Source organism: Linepithema humile, chromosome 2 (genome assembly GCF_040581485.1).
Source record: "Linepithema humile isolate Giens D197 chromosome 2, Lhum_UNIL_v1.0, whole genome shotgun sequence".
In the NCBI taxonomy this organism is placed as follows: Eukaryota; Metazoa; Arthropoda; class Insecta; order Hymenoptera; family Formicidae; genus Linepithema; species Linepithema humile.
Genome location: NC_090129.1, coordinates 29,970,852 through 29,986,221, shown reverse-complemented (window position 1 = coordinate 29,986,221; position 15,370 = coordinate 29,970,852). Strand labels below are relative to the sequence as shown.

The window sequence follows — 15,370 nt, the reverse complement described above, 5'->3', positions numbered from 1 at the left end:
GACGCAAGTAGAAATCGAACGATCACCGTATCGCTATCTTGTATCTCTTTACTGCGTGTTGCTGGGTTACGATACTGCGGGCAAAGCAACGTATTCTCTCGAAACGGGAATTACGTTGCGCTTTTTTTCCGTAACCGTACTCCGACGGGTTACGGGTTTCAGGCCGGCAAATTTTTTTACACGATCGTACCTGTACGAGGTATAAAGCATTCGCTTTCCCGCCTATTCAATTTCTCTCTCTTTTTTTCTTCTCTCTTTTTTTTTTTTTATTCAGCTCCATCAGTTTTTTCCCTAACGCTCTACAAATATTTGAGCGTCGACTATACTCCCCCGTCGAAAGAGCATTCGAGTCGAGTGAGCTTTCGCGCTATCCCCCTCCCCCCACGAGCCAATCGCCGTTCACCGATTGTAATCTAAGCCAATGCTTCGGCGCGCATTAAATGTCAAACGTTATACGCTTCTCTATTTCACGGCTCTGCGGTGGCGAGACCGGGGGCGTTGGATGTGGCAGTCGGCTCGACAAACGCTGGAAAATCGCGAGGCGGGATGCGATTGCTCTGACGGTTTACAGTGCTCTTTGACGCGGTGCCGTTGTCACGTACCGCCATTCCGGGCTTCGATCGCCACCCATTTGGCGGCTTACAATCGTAACAACGTCGAGGCTTCATTGCTTCCACATGATTTGCTCCGGTAAATGTTCCTCTAGCCGCGCGTAAGAAACCGACGTCACGGACACCGCCGTCGCGTGAACAGCGTCGGGAAGACGCAATTCGGAAAAATGCCAAGATCTTCAACGAAAATTTCAACTCGAGGGAAGAAGGTCAAAGAGAATCACGAACTTGGGGAAAAGCTAACAATGAACGTGACGTCGGTATCTTTGGATTTCAACACGACTTCGCTACTTCAGATTGCGGTCGATCGATGCGACGTCTCAACGAAATCCCGATTTCGTCGAGATTGATGAACGCAGTTGCCGAAAATGCTGCAACTTTTATCTCAGATAGATGCGAATTATAAAGACATTGTCGATGCGACGATTAAATTGATCAAATTCAATCAAAGTCTCTTTACTCCCTAAGAAATCTTGTCGCGCGCATCTGCTGTTAAAAAATTGAAATCGACATGCACCGCGAACTCGCCCGACCGATCTCAATATTGGCCAGGTGTCCAGTCGCGGCGCGTACGCGAGCCGGTTTATTATCGGCGACGGAGCCGGCATCCGGATTTAGGATTGATGTGCCGTGGCGAAGCGCGCGTCGCGCGGCCATGTGGCGGGACCGCATTACCCAACGGCGTTATGCGCCGGCACATTCACGTGTGCTGCCGCATTAATTGATGCGCGTCTCCGCATCAACACCCCGCCCGGGCGTCTCGTGAGAACTCGTCATGTGTCGCGGAGTTTCCAGAACAATCGTGTATACACACACCGTGGCGTGCGCGAGAAGCAAAGAAAGAAACTGATCGCCAGAAGGACGAACAATCGAACGTCGGGAATATGTGCGGTTGGCTGAACTGTTGTTTCGAAGTGAGATCCACATTGTTCTCCGCGGCAATTGAAACTGCAAAATAGCCTATTAAAAGTACAATCGTATTGTCGTTTTCGCCGTAATTAATATCACCTTCGTCCTCGGTTTTCCGCATTTTTTTAATCTCACACGAAGTGCATTTCGTGCATCGGCGAGCATCACTCTGCTTAATGAATACGCTCTACTTGATACGCGTTCCTGAGAAACACGCGGAGGATCGATCGAGCATTCTTTGAAAGCAACGTCCGTTGTAATATTCGGAGTGACGCGCGGACTGCGAAATAAAAAGCACGCGCGATTAATCGGACTCGAAACGCGACGCGGTACCCCTTCAAACCGCTGAGTAACCGAGCGCAGACACGCCTGCGGTATCGAGACAGCTGCTCGCGTGTCATGTTGCGCTCGCGTGCCGTGCACGCTGCTAACGTATGCAGAGGGACTTAGGCGAGGAGGAAAAACCGGGGGAACCGGGCGCGGCGAGGGTGTTACTGTAAACGCGCGCAGAGGCTGCGCGACATATGGATAGGTGCGTTCGCGTGGACTGCCAGAAATAGTCGCGCGTAAACACAACGAGCGAGAGGATCCTTTACGAGTGCGCGAAAGGGCCGTGATAATGCGCGGGAAAAGGGAACGGAAGGGAGAGGAGTGATCCATAGAAATCGGCAGCCGATCGTAAACTCGCGGGGATCATATGCATTTTCACGTCGAGACGACGACGTCTTCCTCCTCTTTGAGGAGAGGACGTCTCGCTTTTACGATCCTCCGAGACGTACGATTTCCGCGTATGCGAGTCGTACGTCGAAAGCGGCTACGTGACTTGAATCCCGATGCGTGCATCACGAGCGAGTACGAGCATGATGCACGAACGCGCGGAAGAGCTTGGGAAGAAATTCGACAACGCGGGCCTAAATCCCAGCTCGCGATCCGTCGAACGATCGAATCATCCCAACTGAATGACGAGCCGATTTCTCGGCGCGACGCGACAAATGTGTACACACATCTTCGTTCGAACGACAACACGTGCGACGAGAGAGAGAGAGAGAGAGAGAGAGAGAGAGAGAGAGAGAGAGAGAGAGAGAGGGAGAGAGAGAGAGACCTTTCTATTTCTTCGTGGGAGGGAAGGAGCGAGGAGTCGCCGGAAAGATTTAAAACTATTCGCGCAAGCGCACTCACCATCTGCAAGTCGTTCCGACGCGACGATACCACTTCCAGGATATGAACCATTGGTGAACAATTAAGCGCAGATGATCGTAGTACCGGCGGGAGCACGGCCCGCGAACTTTACGAAGGAGAATTCCCGGCTCTGCCCGGCGCACAAACGTGGTCGAGCGATCGCCGATCGCGATCGACGCGCGTCACGTAGTTTTATCACAGCACGAAGAGTTTGAACGTCGATAGCACGCACGGTTGTATTACATATACTTCGCGTCACTTGAAAAATCCGGTTCCGGCGATTGTCGCAGCGATATCGTTCAGCAGTTCGTCGGCAAATAAGTTCCAACGAGAAACACACTTTTCCACGACTCCTCGTCGTTTATCTCTCCGCCACTCTTTCCTCTATCGAAAGCGAGCGACTGCTCCGGATATTGCGTAGGCGCTGGTAGGTAGGTAGGTATACGCGGGGGTATTCGACGTGTGCCACGCGTGTGCGTACGAGGAGGACGAGTGAGCGAGCGAGCGAGCGAGCGAGCGCGACGACGAGAGCGAAAGGGATAGAGGGGACCAGAGCTATAGATAAAACCCCGAACGCAGCTCGCCCGCGACTGATTCCCCAGGCCTACACGCACCCTCTAGTTTTCTCCCTTTCATCCCCCACTACCCACCCTCTCGACCACTATCCCCCTCCTCCTCCTCCTCCACCTCCTCCTCCTCTGTCCTCGCCTGCCCCCGCCCCCTTTACCGCCACCCTCCGTGCTTCTCTTACCCTTCGTAAGTCTCCCTCTTATCCCCTACGAGCGCCCCCCTCTCCGAGCGCTACGCACCCTTTGCGAGAAAGCCCACGCACCCTCGAAGCAGCCGATATATACGTCTCTCTCTCTCTTCCTCTCTCTCTCTCTTTCTCGCTTTTTCCCTCTTTTGCTCCCTTCGTCCCTTTATCTCTCTTCCACCTTACGCATTTTCTCGTCGCACCCTCTCCACCCTCCGCCGCCCGTGGTATCGTACTCTTTCCTCGGTGTCCTTTTCTATCTTTCTGTATCGACGGAACCCCATAACATTCGGCCAATCAAACGAGCGCGCGTGCGTTTCCAGAGTACCCGTGCTTGCGGTCCCCGAAAAAGGAAAAAAAGAGGGCAAAAAAAAAAAAGAAGAGAGAAACGACGAAGAAAACCGGGACACCGGGAGAAGAGAAGCTGGGGCTTCGGAAGGTACTAAGGACCGGGATTCCATCTCTGCGAAGGACGTGTGTATGTGTATACCGTATACACTCACTTACGTTCCACGCATCCTTGAGGAGGCGATGGGGAGCAGGCGGAGATCTGTTCTAGGTCGAAGCCGTAATGGGGAAACGCTCTCCGAGGCTTAGGTCTGTTCTGCGAGATGAGATGAGACGGTATCTATTAACGCAAGATACAAGATGTTGCGTTCCGTTCTTTCCGAGAAAAAGGGAGCAAGTTACATAAAAAAAAAATAAAGAAAAAAACAATGTAAATAAGAAAATTGCAACTCGCACACCGCGAACGTATTCGCGGTATTACGCCGCGGTGCTCGCGCGATTCAACGATGAAATTAGGTCAGCATCGGACGTTATCTCTCTTCTCTCTGAAGAGAGAATCAACGCTTGACGGAACCAGATGAAATGTCCGTGAGCGACGTATAAGATCCGGCTTTTAATTCCGCCATTCATGCGAAAATTTATCTTGCGGAGCGGTGCTTCGAGTGTAAGGAGATGCATTTTCGAAAGTGAGCGCATCGCTGCGAGAGAAAGAAAGCGAAGTAAAACACGCGGATGGAGAGGAGGACGCGCGAAAGGACCCGCAGTTAACCTCTTGACTCCGCTCCCGCCTTTCGCCCCGGGGATTTGTCGGTCCAGAAGGACCACTCGTACGTACATTCGCGAAACTCTCCGCCGAGCCCTCTCTCGCTGTACCTATCCCTCCCCTTCACTCCACCGGCATCATCCGCAGTTCGCGTTTTTAAAGGCCGCACAAAAGCCACCGGAAATTGCTGCCGGCTCTTCCGACGTTACGGCCGGTTCTATATCTGTCTCCTGCTCTTCTCCGAGAGTCGACCGTCTCTTTCTCCATCCCTACACCGTTCACGCGAGTCTCTCTCTCTCTCTCTCTCTCTCTCTCTCTCTCTCTCTCTCTCTCTCTCTCTCTCTCTCTTTCCTCTTTTCATCTGTCTTCCTCTTATTCTGCCATCGACGATTTCACGAGTAGGTACCTACCGAGGCGGCAAGAGTTCCGATAATGGTGGATTTGGATAGCGGCTCGGCCGCTTTTGCACCGGGGAACGAGGCGCGACGACGAATGATCGTCGGCTACGGGCTTGGCTTTAACGAAGTACGCTCGTGGTAGAGTATATCGTGCAAAAGATCTGTCTCTCTCTCGCAGTATTCGTTAAAGGTAAGCGGGCAATAGGCGGGACATCATCGGTCGACCATTTAATGCGCGATTCGCTCTACAGAGGTTGCGTTTCATTTTTATACGTCGATATCGCTGCAATACGCACCAATCGGAAAAAGAACTTTTCATTATCAGTACGATGGCGATGTGCTGAAACGCAGCAAACCGTTTAATATTCGTGCCGTTAATGCAAAGATTATTCTAAAGTAATTTGAGTTCCGCTAAAACGAAAGTAATATTTTCATATATAAATTGTAGATACTTTTAATCTCGCAAATTTCATTTTAATCAAGTATTATACGAATACTTTAATACTTAATCTGAAAATATTTTCACTCCGTAAATTATACGAATCTCTCATAACTTGTGTAACATTTATCATCTTAATAAAGCTGCGTTTGAAAAAAAAAAAACCGCTTCAAAATTTCTATGCGATATGATCACCTGGCAAATTCTTGAAATAAAATTTACTCTGTTAACAATTAGACTTTAAATGTGTCATGTGAGCTGCGTTATATACATTCGATTCGAAATTACGTCGTATTCATCGTGAAAAAAAAGTTGAGTTGCGCCTAAGAGGGCGAGGCAAGAATCTGCAAGACGCAGCGTGCTCGGAGCTGCTGACTAGGCCGAAGTATTTACCTAGCGGCGAAGGGCGAAGATGGACGCGCACGGGGAAAGGGAGTAAGTGAAAGTTCGTAAGGAAAACTCCAACGAACCAGGCCGCGTTGCTTTTTGATGACTTCGGCGAAGTTCGCCCCGGGACGATGAGGTCTGGGAAAGACTTGGAAACTCGAACGTCGATATGGAAAGTGCGGGAGCCCGGATGTTATGGATTACGCGATCAATCTCGTGCGAAAATGGCGAAAAGTTCGCGAGCTATGAAGCGCGAAGAAAAAAAGAAAGTTTCGCCGTTTGATTCGTCTGTTCTGACATCCCTTGCATCCGCGCAATGTTGCGACCACTTTTACGCCTGCCATTGCTGCGAGATTGATTCCATGAATTCGTGATAGGCTCCGCGAGCCGTATGATTTTCTGCCGTGTTACATGCGAAGAGACATCAATTCCACTGCACTTGAATATGTTCGTACACTTCTGTAATGAAAATTCCATCTGCGTGCAATTACGTTTGGACAACTTAGAAATTTGATATATCTACAGCATGGTAAACTACTAATTCATTTCTTATTTGAGAAATGTTCACGTTATATTGAAAAAGAGATATACGGCGGAGATAAACGACCGCTTATGTCGAGGCCCGGTCTCGTGACGCTTTCGTGCCGCGGCACGCAAACTTTATTCGGCGTAATCAATATCCATGGACGCCGCACTCATATTCCCGCATTAATTCAGCAAAATTTCGTGACGTAATCGCACGCGATCCATTACGTCACCTGGCGCCGGCAATTCAAAGTCGATCGATCTCCCATAAATTACGGATGATCCTTGACTAACTACGACGAGACGTCCACTCATCTTCCGTCAAGCGCAGCTCGCACGTGACGACTCCGGCTCTCCATTCTACTTCCGCGTCTCTTTCGTCGCGTAAAATCACACGCATCTTGGGCGAGCACGCGTCCGACGCAATACAAATATCCTTCCGAAACTTTTAACAGCGGCCACGTATCCACGATTCCTTAAATCAATCGCGGAACGATTATCGCGCGGAGACGTACAAGTGGTAATAATGCGGAGATATGAACGCGATGTGGATTTTAATGTTCTCAAGGGTGATATTGATACACCCGCAGAGGTTGAAACAGTGCTCTCGCGAGAATACGGCGAAATCTGATCGCGGACGATATTATCGCGATATGTACATCCGGAACGGCGATATTATTCATACGCGGCGTGCATTTATAAAGAAACCGTGGGCCCGGGCGGAGAGATGCGATCGTGGACTCCGGAGCGACCCTTCCCATAGCAACCCGCCGGAGAAACCTCTTACCCGGCCTCCCAGTTATCCGGGTCCGCGATTAGCGACCCTTTCTACCGACTCGCAGCCATCGTACTCGCTACCGAAGACCCTTCGCTCCGTGACTCTTCAACGTTCTCCGTATTGGCCTTATTACCTTTCGTCTCCTCTCTCACCGATTCTCCGCCGTCTAACAATTTTCCTTTTTACCCAGTGCACAGAAGTTTCCTTCGTCCCACTTTGTATTATTCTTTTCGTCACAATACTTCCGTTCTCATCTTACGATCTTATATAATCACGAACGTTTCTTCGAGTTTATCAGTTCGGTCGGCGGCTCGTTTTGTTCCGGTTATGTAATAAAAAACGATCCCTTACAAATTAAATGTACACATGCAAATATTTCCGACCTCTTATATAATCAAAAAGGCTTTACTGTGAGAAATGGGTTGGTCCGTGATTGATTGATCTTGCGTAAGAAATGAAAAAGCGGCCGAGTTTCAGAAGGGTAACCGATGGCATCAGCGCGCTGCCCCCCTCGTTGCGCTCGGGCTCTTATGCTCGAGCAGGCGCACGCAATCAGCTAGTTATTTTGATAGCTAAAGAAAGAAAAAGAGGGAGAGAGAAAGAGAGAGCCATGCCATCTGTGTCGTTTCCCGGGGAGATAGAAAGTGCAGATGACCGTATAATTTTGGTATACCGTTGCGTCTTATTTAATATTTCAGGTTCGTTCATTGCCGTTAAAATTTCAATATTGTTTGCTTTTGATAAAAAATATAAGTACCTACAGTTAATACAACTTCAAAAAACTCGTTATTAATGATCAGTTATAATTTATACAATGTAAATATTAAATCATAATGGCGGAAAAAATATGAGAGTTATGCATGTATAAACCGACATCGTATATGTACTCATAAAATACAATCGCGAACCAAGTAAACTAATTGTAAGATCGATTGTGATGAATATAATATGAGCTAGATATGTACATGTTGTAAAAGAACCAACGTATGTTCCATAGAATTTGAACTAATAGATCGCACGAAGGGACATCAAATATCGAAGATATTTGATTGTCGGAAAAGACTCTAGAAGTGGCTTTTGCCATTGAGAATTCACAGACAAAGCAATTGAGAATTTGCAGACAAAGACGACAATTACTGTAGCAATTGATGTTGTGCGGAAAGAAACGTGCGCGGTGGAAGTCACACGGTCTATTTCAATAGGGGGAAGGAGCGAAATTACTAGATATCGCACAATTGCAACGAGGGTTGGTCCGAAAGGATGAAGGCAGGAAGGGGAAGAGCAGGCCAGGTGTGTATTGAAAGTCAGCCTAGCTGTACGCCAAGTACAATGACCTCGACTCATATCGATATTCGATCTCCGACATTCATCTTCCTTGTTTTTACAAGCAAGCGAGCTGTAGATCGTACGATTGATACGTTCCATATTAATTTTCATAATAATCAAAAAACTTTCTACATCGATGTCCTATATATTATACATATTATATCCTGTATACCACGCCCTATATATATTTAGTATTTTCACGATAGCGCGCGAGGTCACGCTTGGGACGAGATTTTCAGAAATTCTATTTCCTTCGGCGAAACGATCGGACGCGGATACTTCGTAAATTAATTAGGCTAAGCCGCAGCTTCGTTCTTCTCGTTCCATCCCCCTGTCTCTGCTGGATATTGGCTATAAATAATGGAATTATGTAACTGCTTCTCGCTGTGCGAGGGGAGGACAAAGAACCGTTTCGTTTCGCCTCGACCCTCCTCCCTGCTTCGCTCCCCCTCCGAGAACTTCGCGGCACACGCTATACTCTCACTTCCACTTTTGTATTATCCCACTTTCGTTCCTCGTTGCTCTTTCAATTTTTAAGCTCGAGAAGGCGGCGTGACGACAAAACGAGACACCGAGGGAGTTGCATTAAACGGAAATTCGTGACATTGAACGAGATATTGCTTCTTCGCACTTCCGAAATTGTTCGCCGTGATACCATTTTCAATGTTCAAAGTCGTTTTGCATATTGCATTACGCGCCCTTGTTACTTTTTGATTTTCGCAGTATATCTGCGAATCGGCAGATTTGATAATTTATTTACGCGTCCATTTTTATATTTGATAAACTTGCAGCTAGAGATTCGAGAGCGGGTCCGTGCGAACGGCAAGGTATATATGTACGTTACACACATAAATATAAATACAAAACTCTGTTTATCTATTTCGTGAAATAACGTCCGAACAGTCGGACGTACAGTTAATGTTTGTCTTTTCATTTTTCTTCATTTGAGGCGGACATCGATCGGATGGATAAACTAACGTTACACGATATTGCTTTGTCCACACTCTACGACACAGTTAAGAAAATTGTAGATAAAACAGTAGTGCGCGTTAAATTGGAAGGCGTAGGCTTTGTTTACCACGTTCCGCGGAGTTTACGAAGAGTAATCGCTACTATCGATTCAGTGACGTCAGTATCATCCTATGGAAGGCTTCATGTGATGAACAATTTTATAATCTAGTGTTTTCTTTTAATGCTTATAATCATTTCTGATATAATAATGTTTGACATTATGTAAAACGATGAACAAGGCTAATGGCTACATGCAATTAATTATTTATTAATAATTGCGTACATGTGCATTGATGTAATAATTGATGGCAGCTATTACTGATAATGATGATTGATGATACCAGAAGTTATATGTCGGATTAAGACCAACTGTCCTTTGTTGTCAAGTTGTCCATTCCACGTGAAAAAAAAATGTGTGTGCGCTTTACAAAAGAAATTGCGTCAGGATATTTATTCTAACTAGATCCTTCCATTGCTTTCATCGAAGTGACAAACGAGGCCAATCGATCGGTCACATCCGTGTATATAAATTGCGCAACATGTTACCCCTGCTAACGGTGCGCACTGGCGTATGTGGTTTATTATGTCTCACAGTTCAGCGAGTTAAATGAAAAACCGATAATTTCCAAATTTCTCTCCCTAGCCGTAACGTAAGTTGATCGCGATGTCATACGCGTTGCGTATGTGTCGCATTTGCTTCGGTTCGCTTTCGCTGTGACCTATAGCCTTGGCCAAATATAGTGAGATACATATAGCTGTGTAATGAGAATTAAAGTAGATAGTAAATTAAAACGCACAGCAATTTTTTTACAATGCTTCTTCACTAAACGTGCGTGTTTATTAAAATGTATAAAAATTTACCGTGTGACGTTAAATTTGTGAATAAATGCATTACAATTAATTAAAACTGCGTTATAATTCTGACCAAATTTGAACACGAAATTAAATGTTTATACAATATTTAAGAGAATATCTTCATTTCGCGAAGTAATTATATTAAATGGAAATAATACATCTAATATAATCTATTTTAAAATTGTGCAGAATTCTGAGAGAGCGGTGGTTACTTGAATTATTTCCAGCGTACGCCACTAATAATACCTCCAGCGATTTTCCTCATAAACTCTAATAAGCTTAAGATCACCGGATAATACGCGATAGTAGACTGACAGCGAAATAACCACTATATTACAAAATGACTCATCCAATCATACAGACATACAGTCTTACATCGTTTCGCTATACACTTGGGAATGCGCGGCGAGGAGAAGGAAGACGGGGTGCTTCCGACGGAGGTCCTGACCTCGGCGCGCCGCGTCGCGCCGTTCTCTCGCCTTTTTTTTTTCACTTTGCAGGCAATAGCGCGACGTAATCGCGAAAGAAATGTAGGAGAAACGCGAACGCGCGAGGGAGGGTGCGTTTTTTTTTGTATGTTAGCGCACGAATACACGCGCGCAGGCCACGGGGCAGAAGCGGCCGCGTGCATAATGTATGAGCGACGCGAAAGCCCGTCATTTCAAGCCGCACAGCCGTTTTCCTTTTGTGACATCGATCTGGTGGTGTCTCAATAATTCAACGCGGGAACGGCGCAAGGCGTATACTGCCGCCACCATCGCTACCACCGCCACCATCGCGCCACTGCCTGCTACCACCCGGCTACCGTTACTCGCGATCGCCATCGCCGTCGCCTGCAACAGCGCCGGCGACACCATCCGTGGCTCCTTCCTCTTACTTTCCCCAAGTTCCGGTACACTGACCACCGTTTTCGAAACCGCCCTCCTGTCCTCCTTCTCCTCCTCCTCCTCCTCCTGCTCCCTCTCCCTCCCTTAAGCGTCGCGCGCGCGATTCCGTCCGCGCTACGATCGGACTCGCCGACTCGTCGACATTCCCCTTTTCCGCTCCGCGCCAGCGAGAAAGACGGTACACGCTAGCCTACCTCGTCCCCGGCCACCCTCGCTGTGCGACCCCACGGCCACGCGACCTCGACAATGCCACCCCTGTGTCCGGCTGTCACTGACAAACGTCTGACTGTGAGGTAACGACAAATTAACGCTGTGAGGCACAGCCGCGTGGCAAAGCCGCGATGGAAGTGTTTTATACAGGGAAATCCGGAAACGGGGTGCATTCGGGGTAGCGCGACAGGCGAAAACGAGCTGAAAGAGACTCTGGCGGAAAAAAAAATATGTAGACTGTTTGGGTTTTCCGATTTTAAGCTAATCTGCAGTTAGAATAATGAAACAATTTTGATCAACTTAAAAATAATATTAATTAAGTCTTAATTGGTATGACAATTATTAGTACCACGCGTGCTAATAAATATGTTTGAGATATGTTTATATAGATAAAAGTGTTACAGTTTTTATAAATCTTTGAAAATGATATGCGAATTTCAAGTTCAGAATTACTTTATCTGCAAAACGTATTGATTAAAGCTGAGAAATTGCGAGTTGACATTCTAAGAATAGAATCGACTATAGACGATAATTCCATCAGAATAATTTCATTTCGTTATATCCTCTCATTTGCATTGATTCGATAAAATGATGTTAGTAGATGGCTTAAAAAAAATTGTTGATTTAATGTCATAAGTAAAGTACATAGATATATTTAATCAAGATAATCGAGTCATCTTTTTCTCTTAACACAATTATTTTTATTAAACTGCAGATAAGATCATAATTACAATTATTAATAAATTGCCTCTTTTCATACAGATAATAACTTGCATGCTTTGAATGTTCTCATAAAAAATTAAAACCATTTACGATAGCAATCTTTGAACATCATGTTGCGTAATATCGCACATGAAAAGAAATCAAGTTCGACATGTTTTTTTATAGTCAGGCACATCTTTAGTCCTTTCGGCGCTTCGTAAAATATATCCTTCCACCCTGGCATGAGAATATGAACAAGACTTTTGTGTTTTAACCGCTGTTGTAGCATTTTAATATTGTAAACGGAGAGGCTTGAGCATTAAATGTTCTTTTCACCCTAAGGTCAGAGAGCGCAGAACTTATATATACATAAGTGAGATATATGAAGCTGTGTACTTATCTCTGTGTATATACAGTGTATATATTATAATACATTCTTAAAATTAATATCTGCAGGAAAACTTTTTAGTATTTTTGAAAGAAACGATGTCGTATATTATATAATTCACATGTGCCAAATGTGCAAATTTATTACTCTCGTTAAATACGTGATTACTTTTGTCATTAGAAACTCTCACGAAAAAGACATATGATACTCTCATAAACATCAGCTAGCCTGTGTAACGCGGAGAAGATTATATCGTAGTCGTAGTAATCGTTTCCAAATGTATGTATCATGATACTTACGGGAAAAAAAACATATTCATTCAACGCAACCATATGATATAAACGTTTGTAATACGCGTAGACTTTGAAATTAATCCCTTTACGCGTGTATAGGTTTACAGACTAAGTACAAAGCCAACAACCTTGTATATTAACTTCATGCATGAGCTAGCATAAGTAGATTACAGTTACGCCGACTTTGCAAGTGTTCATATAAAGTCGACCGTATTGCATATTCACGTCATGAATGTGTGCCGACATAATTATAATATATATAAATATATACGTATATATATATATACATATACATATGTATGTATGTATATTGAGTTACGCGTATCAGATATGCTCAAGCGGAAAATTGAAAAAGTTAAGATTCGGTGGGAATTCGCGCGATCTATTGACGTGCCGGCAAAACGACCGCGTTACACACAAAGGATGCAACCTTTTGCGATGTAGTCAGCTTTCAGCTTTCTTGTATTCCGCCGAGTAGGTAGATGCGTCTTCCGACGCGAGCAGATTCTTTTGTAAGCATATTTCGCGCTTTGTGTCTGCCCACGGTCGTAATACGCTCTGTCTCCTCTCCTTCTCTCCCGCTACGTATTGCGCGCCCCGGACTGAAATTAAGGTCTCGCGCGTTGCATCTAATTTTGCGAGCTCGAAAAGCCGAGTTTCAAGTGCGGGAGACAATATTTCGCACAGGCTGTCGCTTTAATTCGCAGGAGACAAATTAAAGTACCCTGGTCGTCTTCTCCCGCTAGGTAGACGGAATACCTCGGCTCGGTATTCGCGATAGTGAGGAGAGAAGAGCGAGAGAAAGAGAAAGAGAAAGAGAGAGAGAGTGCAAGACCGGAATGATAGCCGGGAGGATAGGCTTCGCGGAGGAGGATTATGCGAGAACGCGCTAAAGGGACGGCGCGCAGGGGTTAGAGGTGGGTACGTATCGAGGGCAACTGATATCGACTAGAGGGACACATCCTCGGTCTGAAGAGAAAAGGGAGAGGCACTATCTTATGTAATATTTACCCCTCTTTCCTCCTCATCTGCCCCGCGCTACCTATTCTCTCTTATGCCCTTGCCAGCCCCCCTCTTATGACCTCCCCCCCCCACGTCTCTCGCCGTGCTGCGGGCACGGTACCTATATACCGTTCGACGCTTCTACGCGCGTTTTCCCCCTCATCTACCTCTTGTTCTTTCTATCAGCGCGACCACCTTTTCTTCGTTGCTCTTCGTCTACCGGTCTTACCGGTGTCGGGCGCGCGTATCGGCGTGCAACCCACCGCCGGGGCGGGCGTCCTTTTGTTTACCCCCGCGATAACTATCGCCGATCGTTACGACGTCGCTTCACACCCCGGGGCGGCAATACCCGCGGGTGTAATAGATTCGCGAAATTTCCCGAACGAAAACTGCGACCCCGCAACCGCACCGGCTTCGTCGCGTCGCGTTAGTTCTGGTCGGTTTAGATACCGCCGAATTCCACGGCGGTTATCGCAGCTCGAACTTTATCGTCAAGTAACGGCGACGGTTACTTGCCCGTGGTGCGCGAGTTACGTCGAAGTTGGCCTTCTCGAGAGCGGGGGACGCTTTAAACCATCCCTGCAACAGCGTCGTGTGTGTTAATTACGTCGAACACTCGCGGATTTTAACTATTAATTCGGCGCGACTGTAATCCAAGCGTAATCCGCGCGATTCGCGTTAGATTGATGCAAGTTTTATCGCGAATGAATGCACCCTCCTGATTACATATATATATATAACAGCCGTCGCTGTTAATCGCGCGAAATTCGGTTGAAACATATAATTCGATGCGAGAATGATGGAAGATATAATTATTATGACTACGTTCTCTCTCTCTTTCTCTCTCTCTCTCTCTCTCTCTCTCTCTCTCTCTCCGCTATTCTGTTTTCATAGCCGCGTTCTCATACCCGCATTTCTCTATAATGTTCTTTTTTTCTTCCCTCCCGAGTCACTTTGCCGTTCCATCCACCGCGCGTCCGCGCCGCCGTAATCAGGTTGCCGCTTAATGCCCGTGAAACTGAATAAAAATGCAATAGAGCGTCACGAGGTTATCGAAATCCACTTTTCCGTAGCGCAGTGCGCGCTGCGTGCTGCGATATATCGATTCGTCCACTTTGTGAGCGGACGGGCGACGGCTCGCTCGAAAACACATTGGTCCGCGGGCGGCAGGGGTGAGTGTCGAGGACCGAGCAAACGGCGGGGGGAACGGAGGGACGGGCAACGCCGATGCTGAAGAGGACCGAGAGAGAGAGAGAGAAAGAGAGAAAGATAGAACGAGCGAAGGGTCGTGGCAGGCTGCTTTCTAAACGGGGAGGGCGGGCGGTGGTAGGGCGCTTTCGCGAAGTTCTTCGGGAGAGCTTGACCGGGACGTTGACGCCGGAGAATCGAGGTCGGCGAGAGCGGTTGAACTTTCTGTCAAAGTGTACGTGTTGTACAGCGGGTAGCCCCTCGATCACCCGGGCGAAATCAAAGCGTAAAATCAGCGAAAGCTTTTAATGCCGGAGCGCGGCGGAAAGTCGAGTGATCGAGGTTGGCGGTACGCTATATTTTTCTTCTCTCCGACGTCGCGCTTCGGTCCTCCTCGCCCCCTCTTCGTTCGTCACCGCTCCCCCCGTTCACCCCTTGCACTCTGCCTCAATTTTTTTCCGTGCAGTCAAACGGAGA

The 15,370-nt window shown here is 46.8% G+C and overlaps 1 protein-coding gene across 22 annotated transcripts in view; it reads right to left on the bottom strand.

The window, feature by feature from the left end:
* The window catches only part of bru3 (bruno 3), a 546,305-nt gene that overhangs the window by 91,100 nt on the left and 439,835 nt on the right, over nucleotides 1–15,370 (bottom strand). The window contains exon 1 of one of the 22 annotated variants that reach the window (XM_067349157.1): nucleotides 2,700–3,362. The exons of 19 other annotated variants lie outside the window; for them this stretch is intronic. In XM_067349157.1, coding sequence (XP_067205258.1) covers nucleotides 2,700–2,750 — 51 coding nt within the window. In that variant the 5' untranslated portion in view covers nucleotides 2,751–3,362. Of the gene's footprint in view, nucleotides 1–2,699; nucleotides 3,363–15,370 lie in introns of those variants that run through there. 2 more of the 22 variants (XM_067349172.1, XM_067349166.1) reach the window with 2 other exon arrangements.